Source organism: Cataglyphis hispanica, chromosome 6 (genome assembly GCF_021464435.1).
Source record: "Cataglyphis hispanica isolate Lineage 1 chromosome 6, ULB_Chis1_1.0, whole genome shotgun sequence".
Lineage (NCBI taxonomy): Eukaryota > Metazoa > Arthropoda > Insecta > Hymenoptera > Formicidae > Cataglyphis > Cataglyphis hispanica.
In genome coordinates, this window is record NC_065959.1 from 743,509 (window position 1) to 767,243 (window position 23,735).

Consider the following 23,735-nt stretch of genomic DNA (forward strand, 5'->3'; position numbering starts at 1 on the left):
CCGTTTAAAATTTAACGCAAATTGGAGGCATGAGTTTTTTCCCTTAATGGCCCATCGTTACTTTCTACATCTCTTCCGCTCGTGCGTTCAGTTGTAAGCGAAGATCTCTTTCTCTGTAATCGGCAACGCCTTCGATCTTCAAGAGGGTAAGGAGAAGAGGACGAGGAGGTACTAAAGGAAAAGAAGAAACGCTGAACGGAGTACCGGATTACTCAATTGTCGAATTCGATTGGCCGCGCTGATTGAATCGTTGAGAATCGTCGTCCCCTGGGGAAACCGAAAAGCCGCGAGAAGACCCGGTCCAGCACCCTTTAGTGACAAATACAACGAATCACGAAATAGAAGCATCTTTATCAAGCACAAGATATTTTAATAGAAATTTTTTCTTAATCGTTTATTTTACATTAATCGCACGCGTGCGCTTATAAAAGTTTATATATATATATATATCGGAAATAAGTAGAAACGCATCGTATGTGTAAAAAGTTTAAGAAATAAGCATATTTACTGTGATATATATGTTAATTTATTTTTTATAAATTTATAAATATATATATTTGATAATTTATATATAATGTATATAAATATTTTAATGTATAGAAATCTAAAATCTAATCTAATATTCCGAATATTATCATATATACACATAATTTATTCCGTTTTTAATCTAAATCTCTTATCATTTATCTAAATTTCAGCTGTCATTTATACTTTAATATTAATAATATCTCGTTCGAAAGTTTTACATTTCCATTAGTACCGCCAAATGCAAGACAAATCTACTTCTTTCGCGAAGAAATCCGGCCGTCAAATATTCCACTCATCGCATTGAAAAGGACGATAATCCGACACGCCCTGCAGCGCGAGGTTTCCCACGTAAGGAAAAATTTTCGAGCGTTTTCCGCGCGAGACGAAATATCCCCGTGTGCTTTCCGTCAATTCTGTAAAGGGCGCTTTTTTCCACATACGTCGTCGCGCTCGCCATCCCTCGGTGTTGACGTTTCTCCCAAGTCGCCGGAAATTCGTGGCTTGACGTTTTATCGAACGGCGGGACTTTATTGTAGCGACTGCGGAAGTACGAAGCACGAAGGAATAAAATCCACCAGCGTTGCGCCACTGCAGGAAAACTTCTCCGTATAAGAGATAAAACATCTCGCCTGCGCACTTTCCGCGCTTTTTGCCGATACTGACGGGGGGACGAAGACTTCCAAAGTTCGCGCCATTGTCTAAACGTTTAATCTGATACGACGGGCAGCGGATCTTTTTGTGGACGATGCCCCGCCGTCATTGTCTAAACATGGATCAATTTGATGCGGCAAAAAGTGAGAAATTACGTCGCTTCCGTTTCGATGGAAACGATCTCGTTGATTATCGCATTAAGCGATTCTGTTGTGTAATATACGCGTTGGCCCCCGCGTTTTATTTGTTTCCCGTGTAAATAGTAATATTGATATTTCCGTGGTTTTGCAAACAAACACAGAGTGATTATAGATAACATAGTACAGGATAAACGTGATACAACTCAAATGTCAATTTTTCAACCGTTATTTCCGTTTACTCCCGAGCTTTCTCCCCCCTTCGATATAAATCTATGAATATAAAATACGACAGTTGCGCTCGAATTTAATCGTATATTAGTCAAATCATAATTAAAAATTTCATATACACAGTTACATTTTCTTTCTTTTTAAATAAATATACAAAACTTGTTTTTTACATAAATATTAAAATCAATGGCACAGAGTACTGGAAAATTATGTTTGGTTCAATATCTCATTTACATCTTACGCATTGCACAGTGAACGCAAGTACGTAAAACATTTCAAGCCTCAGAATGGGCATTCGAACATTTCGACCGGTTGGTCGAAGGTATGCGGTCAATGAAGGAAACGCCGCGTACTGAGAATAATACATCGTAGAATAAACCTCCGGTGTAATTGAAGGTGAAAGCTATTTATACAAATTATTTTACAAAAAAACAGAGCACTTTGAATAACTTGTAAAATGAGAAAAAGAACGTGAGAAGAGCGTTCTCAACTTCAGCCATGAAGGGCTTTCGCCTAATGAGCCGTAGATATAAAGGACCTCATTTCAACTAAGAAGCTTATTGCCCGAAATTTTTTAAAGAAGCTGCGGGACATAGAAGATATTATCCGTGTCTATAATGCAAAGTACGTTGTAAAGAAACTCGCTTAATGACGTAGAACAGACGCAGTCCGATCGCGATATAATTATCAATGTATAAATTTGATATATAAATTTGCAAGAAATTAATATATATGTATAAACAGATATAATTCGATATATAAATGTGTGTGTGTCAAATTGAATTTTTGCGTACCCTCCATGAAATTTACAGTAACGAGCTCTGGTGATCTCTGTTGAGAAGTTTACGAGGAAGGTGCGACTTGTGTCTTCGAAGTTCTCTGTGAAAGTAACTCATTTCATCGACTCCGATTACAAAGTTGCTTAATGCGATTGGCGCAAACAGCGTAATTCTCGACGGGACGTTTCCCGAGCTCTTTACAATTTACATTCACTTGTCTCGTTGATAAGTGCGGGAAAAGAGCTTCCCGTTTTAGATTCAAAATATTGCATGATGCGCAACATCTTTTTGATCAAATCATCGTAAGATATGGCATTATAATATTATTTAAAAATATAATAACAGGTAATTTTTTTTAAACATGTTATTATAAAGGGAACAGATAACAGATACAACAAAATATTTCTTTTGCGCAATTTACAACATTTTAAATTAATTTTTAAGTTTGCTTACAGCTATATTTGCATGTTTGTTATTATGTAGAGAGGAAGGGAGAGAGAGAGAGAGAGAGAGAGAGAGAGAGAAAGCAATTAATGTAATTGTAACGCGGTTAGTAACAGCATTCCAGACATTATCGAGAACGTTACCGCAAACATTCCGTGGCAAGATATATATGCTTTATCTGTCAAAACACTAAAGTTATGTGAAAAAGATTTTAGGAATTTAATGCATTTAAGGGCATAAAGTATTAAGTAAGTCTTATAGTCTTAAGGTCAAAAGTTCTCGGGAGAAAATCATTTAAATAGGTCAAGTCATTAAATAAAAGCTCTCTCTCAGAGGCCGACAAAATTGCGAACCATAGTTATACATCATTAAACCCGTATAGAAGCTCGCGAAAGAATGAGCAATCTGTTTCGCGCGCGAAATTTTCCGCAAAGGGATTCGTAGTTCATGATTATAAAGTATCAAATTGACCCAGTTAGCAAACGCGCTTTGCTCGACTCCAAAACTCTAAAAAGTCGCGTTAGAAATGTAGTAGAAATGCCCATTAAAAGGGGCACTCGGAAATACACAGCTCTTATTTCATATATATATATATATAAGCTACAAATCAACAAAGTTATAAGATTAATAATTTGTCCGTGTGTGTGTGTGTGTGTGTGTGTGCATTAAGAAATAATTAATTTAATTTTGAAACACATTTGTGTATAATTTTATTATGTATTCTGTCTCAGCAGACTAGTGTAGATGGTTTGTCGCGAATTTTACTACCGCTCTCTCTTTTATGGAAGAGAAAACGCATACGACATAATCGTGTGTATCTCTCTTGGACTGAAGCCAATTTGCGCGGTAGAATATAATTACATCGAATTAAACTTGCATTAAAGTTTAGTTTCTGTTATAATTATTATTTAGGGATATCGCAATTATACGTATAAAGCAAAAATATTTGCGGATGACAGTTTTGATTTTACAGAAATGTGAGCAAAGCTTATTACATTATGAAAGTTTTCTATTTTTTTTTTCATTAAACATATATTAAACATATATTTAAAAATTTATTATAAATAAATATTTGTTACATATAATTATACGTTTCTTGAATGCAATATAATTTTACTATATTTCCTGCTGATTTTTCGTGATACGTCACGCTGGCGACGGATAAATCGAGATAGGATACATCTCGATATACCAAAAGCTTACTCCACAAACGGTTGATTTGAAGAAAACTGCGGCTTCCGTCAACGTGCGGCAAAGCTAAAATTTTTGATGATCAAAGAAAACTAGCCAATCGGGGAGACACAACCGAGACAACGAAGACTGCCGTTCGCTCGCGGACAAATCGCGCGGCTTTGCACTCCGCTATCAAAGATTAAACGGTCATGCTCGACTGATCATTTTCTATCCGAAATACCTAGAGAAATTCGGCGTCTCTGTGTGCGAGATAACTTCCGCTTCTCTGGAGCTTTCTTTCGCTTGTGCGATCTTACCTTGATCTCGATAGCTGAGTTTAGCTACTGTATCAAATGTTAAGACGCTCTTGTAATAAGCAAATTTACTTAAACGTGTGATTAATGCTGATTGTTTATTATTTCTAGATTTCTTTCTCTAGGATTTTTTAAATAATTTCTTAAGTTCTCATACATAAGGAAAAAAAATATAACAATGAAATATAGAGAGGACTTTGACAGAAGGAGGGCGACAGATCTTCACATAGCATGACTTATGATAGTGTGTTTTACTTCGGAAAGAGACAAGTTTAAATATCTGAATTTATTTAGCAGGTAAACACGAAGATTGCGCGTTTTGTATCAATGTAAAATATTTTTTTAAGTAAAGATTAAAAGGTAACAATATTAATTCATTTGAACGATCTGTCGTATCGCAATTTGTTTCGTAAGCTCTTTCTGGTATCGGAAAATTGACGAGGACTATTTTATTAACAAGCTAGAAACAAAGTAATTTGTTGTCGGAGTTAGTGCATTGCTGAATTCTAAATAATTGAAACTGTCATACAATGGTAAATATCTTGAGGATGCTTTCAAGCGGAAATGTTTCTCAGTTTGATGTTGGTGTGCTACATAAATTTACTATTTGTTGCGAGAGTGAAATTTAAATTGCACTGTTCTGCAATTTTCTTTTTTTATGAGAGAGCTACTATACATAATTTTTCTATACATACAAAGTATACCAAAATTTGCGCAATAAAATTCTAGTCAATGAAAAGTTTATATATATATATATATATATATATATATATATATATATATATTTTGTATTAATTTATTACTATTTATTTTTGGTATTAAATTTTTACATTATATATAATGTAAAAATAGATTTGAAAATTGATTACGCAACTTTTGCATTGGATTAATTAGCCTCCGTAATAAATCTACGTAACGCATCACGCGAGTTAAAATTTATATTAATAATTGCAGAATAGATTGTCGCGCGCAAATTGAATTAATTGACAAAAATTCAATCTGGACATCCGTTGAATAGATTACAACCAGGCGTGGTCGTTGCGCCTGGTCTAAATTATGCCTCACCCGTTCCCCACCGCTCTTTTTCCGCGGTCCTGCCGACGGCGCTTCCGACGGTAACAAATAACACCTTCTTCTTCTGTTTCCGAGTTTCTTCTCTGAAATTTATTTCGACGCAGATGAGATGCAGGCCGTCGCGCGCGCGCGCTTCTTGCGAATTATTCTGCCTCGATTCCTAAGAAGATCGATTCCACCCGCAGCTCCCGCTCAAAATGCCTAACGGAGGAAAGGGGAAAAGGAAGGTGGAGAGGATTTGACGATCACCGAGTTAACGAATTCAAATGAAAAGTAAGGGAAGGGAGAGGAAGGGTGACAGTTCCCCTCAAAAACAAAAAGACCGACAACCCTCTCCCCCGATCACGCGACGCGGACCCTTTATTAAACGTAAAAGGGAGAGAAAGTCGCGAGAGACATCCTCAACCGCGAGGTGAGGGACTGGCGAAACGGCCGCATAAATTATGCTTATGAGCCATTTCGTGTGTTCCGCGCCGCCATTTTTAAATTATACTTTTAAATGTACCCCGCAGGGCACAGTGACCGGGACACTCTCCCTGGTTCATCCCTCGCCTCTCATTCTTCGCGGCGGATCATATACAGTATTATCTCCAGCCGCGTTTAGGGAAATGTTTTGTCCGAACACTTGTTCTTCATTTGAAGACATTATTTTGTTAAGACCTCTCCCTTATTTTGCACGCGGAATAAATTTAATTAGGATGTCGTCGCGAGGATCGTCGATGTTAACCGCGAAATGAAATACTCGAATCGCTTTTTTAGCTTATTTACATATAATAGACAGCAATTATATTTTAAGGATAATTCTCTAAGATGTTTTGTAAAGGACATTGTTAGATATTAAAAGAAGGTTATAATCTATTCCTTCTTTGATGTATATCTCTCTTTTACTTTCTTTATACTTACATTATTTCTAAATAAAAGAGATCCTTTAACGCAATTTCGAGCAATAAATAATACAAGAATATAATTTATTTAATTTACGTTTAAGAAACCTCTCTCTATTTTTCTTTTATCTAATAAGTAAATAGCATATTATTACATTTTAGGAATTATTGTTACTATTACTTCAAGTACTTTATTTTATTACGAGTGTGAGTCACAAATAATTTTTGGGCCGTTATCTCTTTATCAATATCCTCGCGAAGTTTTCTATCATAAAACACGACGGTTACTGAACTTCGAATAAATCGCGCGACAAAAATCGGCGACATACATCGTCCTGGTCACCAAAGTAGCTAGTTTCTTCCGCGCGCCGTGCGGAAATAATGTTTGTTATCGCAATGAAAGCCAGCGCTCCGCCAAGTACCAAACCGGTGAGGAGACGCTAACTTGAGATACTGCGTACCCTGGGCCGAGGTTAGCCCGCGGTGTGTCCCCGGATGGAGTTCCCCTCTCCGGACTCGGTTAATATCTTTCTTTTTTGTCCGTTTATTGCACGCCGCGTTAGGTTAAAACTATTTTTAAACCGTTTGTCACGTTTATCGTGACCGAGAACCACCGTACGAAACGCCCTATTTCATGGCAATAACGACTCGCCGTAATACAGTGATTGTCGATTATAAGGATTCCCCATTGTAACCGTCTTACCATTATCCGTAAAAAATATTATTTTGTTAAAAAAACTTTTTAACGTTTAATTGATATGGAAACACAATCAGCACTTTCTTTGAATGATAATCGTATCAAGATTTTAGTCTTGATTTTAGTTTTGACACTTGATTTTTGTGCTCTTGGGGATATATTCGATATTTTTCTTCAGATGCATAAGAAAAGATCAATACAATAAACCAAACTGAGTTTTACATTCAATAGCAAACTTTTCGTTCTGAAATAATTTATATTTTTATCGCAAAATAGTTTATACTCAATACACAAATAAGCATGTCAGAAAATCTCGTGATAGCTTTAATACAGTTTCCAGTGAACTCGACGTTCCAGCACTCTCCTAACGCAATGCAAATGTCCAAGGTAGCTAGATTAATTATTTACAGCTGGTCCAAGCTCTCTCGGGGGGGCGCTTCCGTAATAACCAATACGTTGTTCTCCCTCTCTCTCTCTCTCTCTCTCTCTCTCTCTCTCTCTCTCTTTGTCTTTCTTCGGCGTATAGTCTCGAAGGCTTCTTAATAAACTTTGGTTCCCCACGCCGCGTTAGCTAAAATCTTAGACCGATGTAAGCCCCGGAGCCATCGGGCAAGATTACGTATCTCGGCAAAGCGTAAGTGGCTTTCCAACAAAGACCACCCAACCCCCGATCTGCGAGTACGAAATATATTAAGACAGCGCGAAGGCATCCGAGGCGTTCGCCCCCGAATTTCATCGCGCACAGGGAATCTTACGAATATATGTACACAGCCTTTCTCTTCCCTGTCGAAACCTAAACGATACTTACCTAAAAGCATATTTTGCTTTCGCGTGAGGTTAAAATTAAATACGGCTTTTCTTCTTAATTAATGTTAATAAAATAATAATAGAAATCTTGCTTTTTTTAATTTTAGAGAAGTGACGTAAGACGTCTTATTTTTTAACAACGAAAGTAATAGGAAAAATATTGTTAATTGTATGTCCGTGTCAATAAATAAAATACGACGGTATTAAAAGGTAATAGAAATTTATTATTGAAAACTTGCATTTTGCAATGTATATTAATCATTACAGAAGTTTTTATGCGTATAGCACGAATAACGTGGAGCACTCTCCGTATTCTCAATGCTATCTAGAAAAGAAATTATGCCAGAGAGACGGCGCGCTATAAATAATTTCCGTATCTCGCAATGAAGTCTCGCAGTAACTGCGAATGTCGAGATACTCGATTAGGTGGTCTCTCCCCGAGTCGAACACATTCAAAAAGACGACCAGCAAGCAAAAATGGCGCAACCGCCACCGAGTAATCCCAACTCTCATTTCCGTGCGTTCCCTCGTCTCGCGGCCGTCTCCTGCTTGCAAGGCCGATTAAACCGCTCCCATGGAATCCATTAAATGTATAAGGACAACCCCGTGGGTCCTTATACCCAGACAAGTCTTGTTCTCGCGTCGAATTTTCTCGCGATGAGAATCTTCGGAGAGAGCAAAGAGAGAGAGCGCATCCTCCACCAGGGAATTAAACGATTGCGGGCGATTTTGCGTATCGCGTATCGCGATTTCAGATTTTCTTTTCAATTAAGACAGCGAGCGAGACGCACATTCGGACAGGACTTTGTGCTTAATCAATTTTAAAAGAGATAAATTTTTAACTCTTTCAAAGTAAACGAACGTAAGTTTCGTCCAGCATCTAAGAACGCCTATGGTTTTCGTACTCTCGACGAAGTAGCGGAAGCGAAGCGAGAAAGGTATGTAATCCACGGTAATGGCCGATACCTCGCAGTTTTCTGAAAAACTTTCGAGTTGAAGGTGAGTTGTTTCCTTCTCTCTCTCTCTCTCTCTCTCTCTTTCTTTTTTTATCTTCCACTTGATTTCTCCCCTCGTATGCTACGTCGCGATCTTCTCTGCTCTTCTCATTCGAGTCTTTCCCTCGCCTTTAGTCTCCCCGAGCTCACTGCTCGTTTTCCTTGTGATCTACTCATTCACCTTCGTTTTTCTCTTTGCATCGAAGCTTTAACGATTCTTTTATATCGCCGGACCAATCTTTTGTCGCTATCGTAAAGTGCGATCGTTATAAAGGTGCGTTAAATACGATATAAAGTACTTTTCTCAACTTTCTTTACTAGGTCAATAGAAAGTTACTATCTCTCGTTACGAGGAGAATTGCACTTTGTTTCCATTTTATTTATTATTTTTTGTCGTAATCGAAGGAATTTGATGAGATTGTTCGTAATTATATGATATTATCAGATACTTTTAAAGTTGCCTATTGAAACAAAGTGACACGCCCCAATTTGCTATAAATCCGGTTTAATTTGATTAATCCGACGGAATTTGCGTAGCCGTTGCCGCAAACGTTCGCGATCGCGAAAACAATTAAATCACCCCCAACAATTAAAGCACGCGGTTCCGCGAAACGTAACGTTTCCGCGGGAAGGACGGCAATTAATGGCACGTGTAGGAACTGACGACAATTTAGTGTGGCAACTAAAATGATCTTTAATCGCGGATTCTCCGTCACCGCGTCGACGAGATTATCCTCGGGGTGCTGCCAGTGTCCCTTTTCTCGGTCATAAAAAAGAAGGGGGGCGGCTCGCGCTGCGTCATTTTCTGGCTCCGCGAACCGCAAAAAGGGCGCATCGTTGACCACACATGGCGCGTGGCATATCTCGGCGCGGACGCCGCCGGACGAATTACACATGGATGATTCGCGACGGCGCTCGTGCTCACTCGGTCGGAAACCGAAACGTATTTGCGGAATTACATCCGGAAGCGATCGCCCTTTCCGATCGACTTTCAATTTTTGTTTTTTCTCGCACGACTCTGACCACCCGGAATCTCTGGTCGCCAGTGTATCGGATAGGATAAATTCCAGCATGCGCATCTCCTCGCGTCGATGTAATTTCGAAGCAATTAAGAAGATAGCGTGACTCGGATAGCGTAATTCGTTTAATTGAATGTTAAATGATGTTGATACGTTTCCACGTGCATCAAGATCTTCTTTGAAAAAACGGAGAGAAATTCATGAGCAAAGAGAGGGAAAGAGAGCACTTAATGTCAACGAAATATTTCCTTAATTAATTTTCATTACTTGCATCAGTTTTTATTTCAAAAACTTTGAATCTCTCTTTTTCCTGTTTCGATATTTAGAACATTGAAAGGATTTTACAGTCGTATGCAATTTTTTGTCAGCGTAAGGATATTTACATATTTTAATTTATTTTAAATATATTTGCGATATGTTCATGTATATATAAATATATATATATATATATATAATTATGAAACGGTAACACATATATCTTTCTATCTTGAGTTTTTGAGAATCAACGCGTGAAACGTACTTTGTTTTCCAATTCATATCACAGTGACTAACTTTGTGCTGACGACACAAGGAGAGGTACGCGACTCGTTTTTGTTCGCGAAATTGTACTCCGTAGTAAAGTATGCCATCGTGATACCGTAGAGATTCGGACCAATTCTGATCACGTACACACGAGCGATACAATCGCGATGATACAAAACGACTCGAAGATGAAAGGATGCTCGAACAGGAGCCCCGTTGTCCCGGGCAGCGACGAGGCTCGAAACAGAATAAAAGTAATATCCGACAAGGGTGAGCGTTCGCTAGGACTTACTCTGAGAATTCCTTTCCTCTTCGTTCCGGCTGAGACGAGAGCAACGGGAAACTCGAATGAACAAAGGAGCGCGACAGCCATGACGAGACGAAGATGGAACAATCGGTTCGAGGAAGAGGCTGAAGGCGATGAGGTCTTCGAATTGTGGACGGAAGTACCCTCTTCATTTCTGTACCCTTTGCATTCCGACTTTGGAGGCAAAAAAAAAAGCAAGAAAATACATCGCCAAGAGAAAGAGAGAGAGAGAGAGAGAGAGAGAGAGAGAATCTCGAGAAAATCTTTTGGCTTGTCTGTAGAAGATTGTAGCCCGCTCGAGACGGTCGAAGGGATCAGAATAGAAACGTCTCGTTCAATCGAAACGAGACGAGCGGATGAAATGTTTGGCTTGCAAGATCATTATCGGATTCGTAATATTACGCAAATTAGGTGCGGTTTGCTTTAAGAAGATTCTTTTTTCATCTTCTTCAATTTTACTTTTAACATTCTAAATTAAGATGTCGAGATTAAATTCACGATAGAACGGATGATAGGAAAGACGTTTGATAAACTGCATGCAAGAGCAGGGATAATAAATGTTTCGCGTTTATTATACGAATGTGGACTGAATTTGGTTAACGAAGACCAAAGTTTATGTTGAATAACAGGCGCCTCCAAGTTTGCGTTCATTAGTGTCGGTCGTAAACGATAAAAGCGACGTTGGCGGAAGTAATTGGTCAAAATTTGATCCGCGCCGCGAGCGAACAAGCCATGTTTCTGCCGCTCGAACTGCAGCTGTTGCTACGAGACGGAATAAAGGAAGGATAGTTAATTTGATAAGGTAATTAGAAGTAATGTCAGGCAGAATTGCGCGCCAAGTTTGTTAAGGCATTGATGCTTCACTCGCAACAGATGTAATAATTATGAGGTACGGCAGCTGATTTACGATCAATAAAGGTGATCGCCTCAAACGAATTTTTTTACTCTCCTAGTACTTTTATATGTCAATTCTCAAAGAGAGCTGTAGATTTCAATTAAACATGTTTGTTAATACAAGTATATCATTCTCTTCTTCATTTCCTTTTCCTTAAGCTATTCTGATAATAAGAGGAGTAAGATACAGAGAGTAATTAATTAGAAGAAAGAAACGCAATTAGCAAATTAAAATTCACAGTATTGGACAAAATAGCAGGAACAAAGCGATTTAAAGAGCTTTTCTTTTAACGCTACTTTTATACGCGATGAATTAAATCTATTACATTTTGGAATGTAATATCGTTGCAGAAAGATTGAGAATATTTTATTATTACATTCTCACATTCAAAATCGACAATAATCTTATGAGATATTTAACCAAATGTTTGCATTATTGAAATTTTTATACAAATTGCAAAAAAATGTAAATAGATGACGATTCTTAATAACATAATTTGGAACAAATTCACGTGGCTGCGTTAATTCATACACTATGTAAATGATAACGCTCTATTGAAGAGAGAGATCGGGAAACGATTAAAACTCTGTGAGCGATGAACACATCAATTGCAAATATTTGCACATATTTACTCTTCTGGGTTAAACACGAAAACGCCTATAACGTTCGGCAAACGCAACGTAATGAATCGCAACAGCACAAAAATGTTATAAAAAGTTTATACAAATATAATCGTTTGACCATTGATAATCGACAAAGATCAATTCATACTTGTCACCGAATTGCTATTGAAATTTACATGCGCAAATAAATGAATATATCGCGATTAACCGCACGATGAGAATTAGTTTTATAAAGCCTCCCGTTGAATAAAACCGGAGCTAGATGTGCAAAATGATTCCAGGAACGTTTAATGCTGAAAAAATATAATTGCATTTGCATAAGCTATAAGAGAGTATTTCGACTTTTGAAATAATTTTCGTTGACGCGATATTGCACGTGAATATGATTAGGATAATTGATAACGGGGTTATACGTATTTAAATTGAAACGAACATTCTATATGAGCGAGAGCGCGAAATTTTCTTTCTACGTCTTGTTTAAAAATGTTTAACAATAGCTATAAAGTATGAGAGAGAAACTAAGCAGCGCAGCGGCAGGTAAAGTTGTGAAAGACAACAAACGTTTTATGCTGAAACTGTTCGCGAAGTGAACAGAGTTTATAGAAGCATTCAAAAATATGGTGCACTCTCGGAAGCAAACACGTTCATTTCGAAAATATCCTAGTACAGGAAAGAAATGAAGGGAAATTTCTTGGGTACTGTGTTTCTCTACGAAAATCTTACTTCTTTTGCGTAATCAAAGCGCGATCACGAAAAGTGTACAAAAGTATACGTTTTTACAAAAATACGCGAGCTTTGTCTAAAAAGAAAAGTAGAAGCGCGACGGCAAATTGTTTCGTCTAAAAATCTGTGCTTCTAAAAGCGATCTCTACAAAAGAAAAATAAATCATGTCACATTGACGCGTACTCAGTGCTGTAGTATTTTTCCAATAAGAGAGAATGCGGATTTAGAACGCATTTGCGGAAACTGCGTCACGCGAGGTAAAGTATCTACGAAAAGATGGCGAGAAGGAGGCGGCGAGTGTATCTCGGATATGTCTGCATTCCGGTGCACGTTTTCGCCACGATTTGTTCTATCTTGACTTCTTCTTTATCTCTCTCTCTCTCTCTCTCTCTCTCTTTTCCCTCCCTTTATCTCTCTTCGAAGAGTTCTCACGTATCTGTTCGCCTTCTCGTGGCACGACGCAATCGTGTGGAAAAGCGGCGGTCCAGCGGAGGGCAAATATTCAGTCGAGAGATTCTCTGTTTCATCGGAAACAACCTAGTTCTACAACGCAAAAATGGCATGCTTCCCGGAAACTTTTGGAACACGATGCGGATGTAGCTCGAAAAACTATACGATATGATTATAAAAATAATTCAATCTCTATATGATATATAAAGATAAATATTGCGCAAAGAAAAATATAATGACGTGCAAATATTTCAAAGCTGTATTTTTAGTTTGCGAATATTATTAATAGATTTGTATAATGGCAAATGTAAGTACGATTGCAAGTTTAATCAGGAATTGGTGAATTAACCAGCTCGCCTTCTTCAACAGATCGCGCAACGTGTCTAGCGGGCTCCGCCCTTTGAGTTCTCGATAGAATAAAGTTTAGAAGAAATAAAAATTGAGAACAACACATTATACAGAAATTTTACAAGCATCTGACAATATTTTACACACACACAAAGTTTTTCCTTTATAAATTTTTTTATGTATAGAATATCATTTATCTAAAATATGGGAGGGAAATATATTCTATTATAAAAATCTTCAGATCTGCAAATAATTGTCATTCTCATTTTATTAATAATTTCTTTAAAATTTTAAAAGAGTTTTTTTTCTGTATTTTCTGGATATGTACAATTTTGAATCTAACAATTAAGTGGGAAAATTGGCAGATAAGAGCCAAGGCGTGAATATTGATGCGCAAACTTATTATTGTTAAATTTTATTAATAAATGCATTAAAAACATATGTTTTGGACCATCTGAAACGTACATTTGGTCTACAGTATAGATATATATATATTACATTGGAATTGTAAAATTTGACATATTCAATCTTTGTTATTTGAACAGTCAAATTAAAATTAATAATTAGAAAGAAAAACTCACTAAAATTCGCGTAGAATCTGTCCAAATTAATGGACAATGTATTGACAAACGCCATCGTATATCCGTCGATAGTTTATAATATAATGATATATCCGCCTTATCTGTCAGTTTCTCCCCTTAATTATTAGTATTCTGAGTTTATTGCTGTTATTATTGAATTTTGAATCTATTATATTAATATTTTAAAGGATTCAGCTGTCATTATAATATTATTGAAAAAAATACACAACTTAATACATTATATGTAATATATTTGAATTTTTATAAAAATTATGTATGCGTTTCTTATTTTTTTTTTAGAAAAAATGTGATAGAGAAAGTAATAATTATCTCCACTCGCAACTAGAAATAGTGCTTAAATTTTTAGCATATATAAATCGTTTTGCTCGATTCAATCGGTTAGTCAATCTAGATACACGTATCTCCGACACATGCACAACTTTGTAAATTTTTATACACGTGAACGTCGGAAATGGTTTTTCGATATCTCAAATAGTTTCGGAACTTTCCGACCGTTACGTTTTTTGCATCGTTGAATACATACATCACTCTGTTCGAACGTGCCTAAAAACTCCCAACTCACTTCCACTCACTTTAACTTACTCTATTAACTTCCCTGATTGTCACGAAGCAGTTGCTCTTACGTGCCAGAGTACACTTTCCGAAGCAAAAAAAAATTTTAATTTTAATCCGATTGCATCTTCAATTCTACATATTCATTATTTATTATCACACTGGATTACGATAATGTATGGTATTTTACGTAGAATTTTTTTTTAACGAGAAAAGAAAAGAATCGTTTGAAATAATTTTAATACAAACACGTAGTGTAAAAAGACTATCACTTTCCAGTGTTTCTTCTAAATATATGCGAATACTGCGAGGCGTTCGACCTACTTTGACGAAGTAAAACTAAACTTTAGCGCAAGCTTCTCGTCTATAACAAGACTGATACCGAAATTGTTATTCCATAAGAGACATCCTAGTAAAATGGATCACGTCCAAATCGCTGTGAATCAGAGCAAAACATCCACTCTGCAATCTTTTTCAGTTTGCAGCATGTATATACTTTGATTTGAGATTCGTTTAAGAGGGTTTTATACAAACAGAGACCAATTTGATATTATTTACATTGTAAGAAAGAAACAGAAAAATTTTAACTCAAGTACCTCATCATTATCGTTCTATTATTTTTTGCTTAGCAGTGATACTTTGCAGTGATTCGCACGTGTAGAGTTTAGCAAATCGCAGGGGTAATATCGAGGATTGCGCCGACGAGCGAAAGCGTCGATTACAATTCCGGCGTGAATCCGACCAAACCGAAACTCGATTGTAACAATGCCGTTTTCTGCCGATTGTAGAACGGCTGCGAACGACTGCCCATTCTCCAAGAAAATACAGATACTCCATATCCTTTTTTGAATCAGCGGATCTTGGTACTTTACCAAGTAACGAGGCAACTGGAAAGGGCGCAGAAAGATCGTAGGTTTTCCAATTACTCCTTTAACGACTGCTTGGCCTAATTTAGTAGAAACTCAAACGTTTTACGTCTCTCCTTCTTACGATTGTGATATGCAAGAGTGGGGGTGCTTCTCCTCCCCGTCGCTCCTTTGTCTTCTTCATGTTATCCAATAATATAAAACGGTGCGAGAGAACGAGAGAACGGTATAGTGTTTTAGGATTTTCATCAAAGGTGCTTTCTTGCGCGCGTAGAATATTATTTAAAATAGATGATACGCGCGTAAAGTTCCCGGTGCGAAAACCACTAACTGGAGAAATATCTTTCGCTGCCTCTTACCTCCTTTTTTTTTGTTCACCATTTTTGGATTAACGATGAAACAGCAAATAAGATTCACTTAAACGATCATTTCCGATTGGAGGTTAAAAGTTGACGAGAAGATCGTCTTACGAACTCGTTAATCGGTAAGAAGGAATCATGTCACTCGTAGAAGGAGAATTCGCCTCCCCTTGTATGGAATTTATCACTGCCTGAGGATGAAACTTACCCCCTATTATGAGCAGCAGATGAAGCAGAGCACGTCGCATTTTTCTGTAATCCCGGCGAAAGTCTTTATCCATTCTGTGTCTGTGAGGGATCTTAAGTGTCACACTGTATTCACGCGCGCGTTACACGCTTCTCGTCTATATAAACACGCCTCGTTCGTCGATCGGTGCCACCACGCTTTCGTTTTCCATTAATTAAAAAAAAAAAAAAGATTAGTCGCGCGAGCGAAAACCTGTCGCGCCACGGAATAACATCGAAAGATCACGAAATCGCGTTTTGATCGCGAAGGATCACCGTCTTTTTCCGTTTACTTCAGTGATCGATCGATCGGCCGATCGTCGCGCTCGGGATCGGCAGGATAAAGCGGGGGCGAATAGCAAGGCGGGCGGCCACGCGGCCGCGATAGTTCCTGACTTGCAACTGACGAGGGATGCTGCACGAAGAGTTTGCGCCAGCTTCGCGCCCGCGCACAGAATCCTTATTCCCCCTCGCGCTATCACCCCCTTCCCCCCTTTTATCCCCCTTCAAGCGGCCACAGTCAGTTAGTCAGTCTCTCTCTCCCGCGTCTCTCCCGCGTCTCCGTTTATCCCCCGCGTTCTTCCGTCCACGCTCTCTCGCTCTCGTATATCCTGTCCCCCTTTCCCTCGTCCTGGCTCACCCTCTTCCTTCTCTTTCGGCAATATCAATCCCTCCCATCCCGCCTCCATCCTCTTTTCCTGCACTCTCCATCACTGTCTTCGCTTCCATCGCAGTTCCATCTTCCACTCTGTCCTTGCCACTCCACTCCCTTCCATTCCATCCATTCCGTCCATTCCGTCCCATGTCCATTCCTTCCACTCTCTCTGCTCTCTCTCTCTCTCTCTCTCTCTCTTTCTTTCTACGCCTCGTTTATCCATCTTCCATTCCCCGACGATTTCATCCACCATCTCCACCACATATCTAACCTCACGCGCATCCTTTCGGCGGCTGTATCTCAAACACTAAAGAGTTTCTTAGGAAATTGAATTGAATGTCACTCACACCCCCGTTTCTGTCTCTTCGACGGCTTCTCTCCCGTTCTCCCAACGCGCTTTGTCTTTTCCACCGCTCTTCTTTGTTTCTTTCGGGGATGACCCAGTCTCTCTATCAGTCCCTTCTCGTCGCTCCCTTTCTCTCCTTCTTTCTCTCTTTCGCCTTTACCGTCTCGTTTATCCGCGCACTCGATGTCGTCCGTCTTCGTCCCCTTCATCCACTCTCTTCCCAAGAGTTTCCGTGAAACTGATTGTCTCGTCGTTAAGCGGCAATTTATATGTTAACAGGCCCGAATCGGTCGAGAGTCATGCATACGTTTAAGGAACGGGATTTCGCAGGGCAGCTCGCATAACGACAAAGGTGAGACGACGCGGATGATGGCCCTGTCCGTTGCACGAAAATAAATTCCTTGATTCCGTTGCTTTATTTTGACTAACTACGATAATGGGTCAGCTTTTCTTATACTTCAATATCTTATTATATTCTCATGTTGTTAATAAACAAATTTCAATTCATTTTCAAATTCATTTTCAACATATATAACATTAGATTACAAATTCCTCTCCATTAATTCTTCTTTAAGTAAGACTTTAAAAGCGTGCACGGAAAAGTGAATGGAAATAGGAAAAGACTCAATTATCACAATCTAACGAATTTATCTTTTATTTACATCCGATTACTGTGTTATTTATAATTATATATATATATGTTTTTACATATATCTTTTTGCTTTTCACAAATCTGCAGAAGAGAGTGCTGCGCGCGAAGCAATTAGTTTGTGCAGAAACTAACATGAGGCGACTGAATTTGTGTATAAAGTTAACGCAGAGAATCGCAACTACATCGTAGCGTGACAACAGTTTAGTTTAATATCCGGCGTGTTCAAAATAAACTTTGAATGACATTGTTCTCAGCATTCGTTTAATACTTGAATCGTCATATAAATTTTCATAATTTAGTTATTCACACAACGTTATTATAAGCGTAAGAAATTTAAGTGTAACTTATATAAAGAAGAGACTCATATCTTACATGTATTCACAAAAAAAAAAAAAAAAAAAATTTAAATTGAAAACAATTTTAAAAAGCAAAATCTGGTAAATGTATTAAATTATATCTAAATCTTTACAATTTTACGGATTAATTTCTTTTGCATAATTGCTGAATAAAATGTTTATAATATTTATAATATATCTCGCAATATTGAGTCTAATAATAAATGCAGCAATGTGAATCTTAATCGAATAATAAAGTGGCAACGCGCAAAAGCACGTTTAAAAGATGAAAAATTCTTTATTAAGAAACCGTTGAATGAAATAACAATAGGGCGAGCTTTTCCGAGTTCGTGCTGTGCTATGCAAATTATACGCTCGCTCATTGGAAGGAGCACATGTAAGCCCATAAAAATACAAGCAGCGTAGCGCAAAGTGGATTCTCGGCAATAACAAAATTTCTGAATAAGAAGTTACGTTAGCGGGATAAAGGTAAGAAATTTTCTAAAAATGAGAATAGTGGAGTAATTAGATTACTTGATCGATTCTTCGCTCGTTAACCGTTGTTTCGCCGCGCCGATAATTAATACGGCATCGCGAAAGTCAACTCGTTATCTCGGACAACAGTCGGGCGCGCTGCAGCAGCCGCTCTGTAATTTGACAGGCCGCGTCGTTCATCAGCGCGACATCGTAATGCGCGGATCCGCAAATTTCATCGATGCGTCATACATAACGAAGGATCGAACACATTCGCCGCGTTCCAATCGGATGCTTTTCGCGACGGCGGTCGGCGGAGAGAATCGAGGGGAAAGGAAGGGTCAGAGAGGGCATCGTTGACGTAGTAACTTTGGCAAACAGGGCATCGGGAAAATATGATGACGCGGCAGAGAGAGGGCGAGAGTTCTATCAATTCGTTGACTGACTCATTAGACGCGACGCGCGAATTCTCCGATCCACCTATCGCGCGACGTATTCGCGGAAAGCCGCAGCAAACTCCGTGGTTCTGCTACGTTAAAGCATTCATGCGATTGATTTTACCCGGGCACACTAAATTGGCTCATGAATAATTCCTATCTATCTGTGTAAATTACTCGTGACGAATCTCGATGCAGATGACGTAGCGGAATCAATATCGAGAACATTATACGCGCAAGTTGTACATTTTCTTTTTCACGTTATTCGATATAAATGGAGAGAAGCGACTAAAAGCGTCTTTTACTTGTTGCATTTATGTACTACGTGTAAGAAAAAAAAAAAAAAAACAACAAATATTGCTGAATGACACTTTTTAAATACTTTGAATGTACAAGTTTCTCTTTTTATTTTTCTCTCAAACACGAGAACTGCTCAGAATAATTTTTCACGCGCTCGACTTGAAAAAGTTTATTTGTCTCTCTCGAAAAGTTGTACATACAGTGTTACCGATTTCACGACGCAATATGCGTCGCATTGGGGCGGAGAAGCGAACTTTCTCTCTCTTTCTCTCTCTCTCTCTCTCTACATCGTTGATATCACCAAGAGAATTACGTGTACAAAGAGCGCGAAAGTTTAATTACTCCCACGCGAGATGTTACTCCCATAAGTAACAACATACACGATGTGCTCTCGGAGAACGGATCGATCAAACCGTCGTAGATTCAACGGAATCTGGAGGGAAGTTGGCGCCGCGGAAAATCACATTTATATTCGCGTGTTACACCCGGATTGAGAGTACCGTGAAGCTCTTTCGGGGTCATCGTAGAATGCGCGCGAGATTTTGTAAGTCTTCGTAAAATTGAAAGAAATTCTCTGGAAAGTTTGGCACGCACGCGTGCGCGGCTTTCCAAGTGATCTAACTATATATAACGAATTATAGTGTGAGAAAGAATATATAAAATACTTATGGCCGTGTATAAAAAAAAAAAAAAACTCGTGCTTTCAATTTTAAGTCAAACGAAATAAAGTTTGACTCAACAAACTCAAGGGCACACGTAATTAGTGAGTTAAATTATTCCTATGCGAAAAGTTACACACACACACACTTGCGTTCGTTCGCATATAATATGTTTCAGCAACAAAGTTGCTAACAAATCAGCGTGAAATTCCAGAATAATGCGGGGGCTCGAGCTTGCGATCCGCGTGGACAAGTTTCGTTGGATTTAACTTGCACAACTTTAATAATATACTTCGTATATTACCGAAATAAAATTATACAGCAACACATAACAGAAAATAGTACAGATAAGGAAGTTAAAACGATTGAAAACAAATTGAAACGTTCTAAATTGAAGAGGATGAGTTAACAAGACTGTAACATGTTACGTAAAATAATTAAGAAAAACAAAATCATAAATAAAAATATGACATATAAATTTAAAAATTGGTGACGATATATATATGTGCGCGCGCATGCGATTTTAGGATTAGCGAGAGATTAGCATGCGAATCTCGCTTGTCATCGATTTCTAACATTTACGAGATGTCTGGAAGACGGTTCCGAGGCGACACGAAGCCCCGGTGTCCGCGTTGTTTTATAACAATTTCAATTCACCGGGACACGTCACGAACAGAATCAAGAGGCATACGCGCACACATATAATTAGAAAGTTAAATTACTGCCACGGCAAATGTTATTCTCGTATGCGAGCTGTGCGACACGGGGCGAGGCCGCGTCGCTTCTGCATCCTAAATTGTGCGATTTACCTAAAGCGTTCCATTATTACCGCACGTTGTACCGGCTGGAAGATACTCGGTGACGCGTAAAATAGGGCTCGACGTAATTCGTGAAATTATTCGACCTCAGAGGGTCGCGCGAGAATAGTTTTTTGTTAGGCAGACACTTGTTATAATACGAAATTTGATAGCGTGCAACATCACGCAAATATTAACGATATAACTGATTATTTTACAACTAATTATTTTGTTAAAATAATATAATACTTTAAAGAATAATGTACGGTATAATAAAGATACAAAAAATTACAAAATTACAAATTATATTTATTATAATTATTGAAACGACTGAAAACAGTTGTTGACAGAAAACAAATATTGAATTGTTTGGTTATACAACGATAATGCATAATCATAGAAACGCAGGCTCTAGAGGTACGGAGTCAGAATGGAACAGATTGCGTTCTTGATATGTTGATATCAAGGTGTAACGCTGAACTGTTACATCGCAGGCACACAAAAGATAAAAAGTCACGAGTAATAATAACAAATGAAGTTCTCCTCGTCGTCGTCGTCGTCGTTGTCGTCGTCACGACGGCATTCACAAGTCATACAAACGAGAAAGAGAGAGAGAGAGAGAGAGAATACAAGCTGCAAAGTTATATCAAACCGACGCAAGATGTACGTAGCTTTGTATACAACACACGCGGCATGTTTCTTGATGTGGGATGGAGGGGTGGGGGGAGGGGAAGGGATGAGATAAGTGTAGGGGTAGATTCACCGGAGGTATGGCACCTGGCGAGAAACGCTCCGAGATCAGAAAGAGGGAGAGGGAGGGAGAGAGGCTGATACGATATAGTAGGTCACGAGCTGAAATTGACCCTTAAACATTAACTCCGCCAGCTTTATGCCGTCCTGCGGTTTCAGCGGGATAATACCCTCAACTTTTAACGACTCGAGTCCCCAGCGATATTCTCGCTTCGTCCCTTTTTTTGTGCTCCTTCTTCACTCGGTCACGCGCGTCCCTCCTACCCCTGTGTGACTCTACCTTCCGACCCCTCCGTACTCTGTCGGCCGAGAGTAAATACGCCCTGCTTGGCGGTTATACACCGGTGGGGCAATTCGTACGCCACCGCGATGAGACTTTTGCGGAAAAAATCCAATTCTTTTATCCGCCGTGCTCGCCGCGGATCAAAATTCATCTCTGCGCGAGAAGTAGCGCGCGATTGTGGATAGAATCGCGAGGATTTTCATACCCGCCATCGTCCGTATTGTGACCTATACGCGCGGAATTAAATACATGCAATTAATATACACATATTCGACAGAGTATGTACTGGATGTCCTCGTTACTTTTTAATGAGACGCGTATTTTTGATAATTTTAATAAAAAGTATCAAAGCTAAATAAGCAGTATATAATCAAAGCTATTAATAAACTAAAAACAATATTTAATATTTGACAGATTTTGTTTTGACAGATTTATAATTTTAGAATGAGTTACAAAGATATTATTAATCTTGTTAATTGATTGAGTTTTTGACGTGATGCTGATCCTCTTCGATATTTTCGCGATATGGTCTAATTGATTTTTAATCCGTCCAAGAACGTTAATATGATCTTAGTGAGACACACAGTATACTTTAAACCGGTAATCGGATTAGGTATTAAGCGGTATTTTCACCTACGCGACATGTTGAACTTTACTCTCGCGATATTCTAAAGCATACCGTTAATCCTTATTCCACCCTTTTATATGTTTTCCGATGCATTATTTTAAAGGAGACTAAGTATATAATAAAAAAGTCAGATTTGTTAACAACGAAAAATTTATAGTATAACTGGAGATGATACGCAACAAATGCATACAAAAATAAATAATGACGTATAGAAATTATTTTAAATGCGATGCAATTGAAAATGTGACTTTACATATTCTCTTGTAAATCCAACGAATATTCAATATCCCTCGTCGTTGATGATATATTCACAAAACCACGCTCGCATTTATGTTATTATATACATATTTAAATATGATCTCTTCCGTACTCATATATATATATATATCATCGGTATCTGCGTCACAAAATATTTGCATGAATTTTCGCCATATTTTCATCTATTATTAATTTATTTCAATTTTTTTTTAGCGTTATCGAGTCGGACATTCATTTAAACTTATCTTGCAGCTACGACGACCTATCAAACACTCTTCGGATGTTATTAAAAAACGTATTTTTCCATCTTTATCGCATTTTGATTTAATTTTTATCGTGCTTGCTCGACGACAAGCACACCGAAGAGTTCAGGGTTGCCCGGCCGGAATTTAACGCAATTCTGCGTTTAATCCGAACTTTCAAAGCTGTTAACGAGAACTGGCCGCATGTCCCATCCGCTCGTCCTCTTTCACCCCATCGGCCTGCTTCCTCTTATGCTCTCCCTCTTCGTGTTGCACGCATTTGTGTATGCATTTGTGTGTGTGTGAACGTACGCGCCCTCGAAAACGTGCTGGTACGGGACGTACATGCAGCCGGAGCACTTATGGTGCAGCACGCCAAACGTATTCTCTACTCTATTACTATTAGTTCAGGGCTGTAACTTATGCAAGATTAAGTAAAGTTGCCCGAGCATGCCAGTTCGACGAAGTTTGACGTCCATTAGAGCATTATTGCAGCGATAAGATGAATCGGCGGTCGATATTATCTTTGTCTATTAACTGATATTATTGCGTATGACTAAACGCTTATCTACATGCCTGAAATCAAAGTTTTGCTCAAGATGCGATAAAATCATTTTTATATACAATTGTCATAGATATATATGTAAAATAAAATGCCTTCGCTCGTATATAGTTTTGCAATCAGGAAAAATAACGAATCAACAGACTTTATA

The 23,735-nt window shown here is 38.3% G+C and overlaps 1 protein-coding gene across 2 annotated transcripts in view; it reads right to left on the bottom strand.

The window, feature by feature from the left end:
• Nucleotides 1–23,735, bottom strand: part of LOC126850530 (uncharacterized) — a 133,679-nt gene that overhangs the window by 70,074 nt on the left and 39,870 nt on the right. Inside the window, exon 1 of one of the 2 annotated variants that reach the window (XM_050593653.1) lies at nt 16,190–16,603. The exons of the other annotated variant lie outside the window; for it this stretch is intronic. Within the exon in view, the coding sequence (XP_050449610.1) occupies nt 16,190–16,262 (73 nt within the window). The 5' untranslated portion in view covers nt 16,263–16,603. Of the gene's footprint in view, nt 1–16,189; nt 16,604–23,735 lie in introns of those variants that run through there. 2 annotated transcript variants of the gene reach the window in all.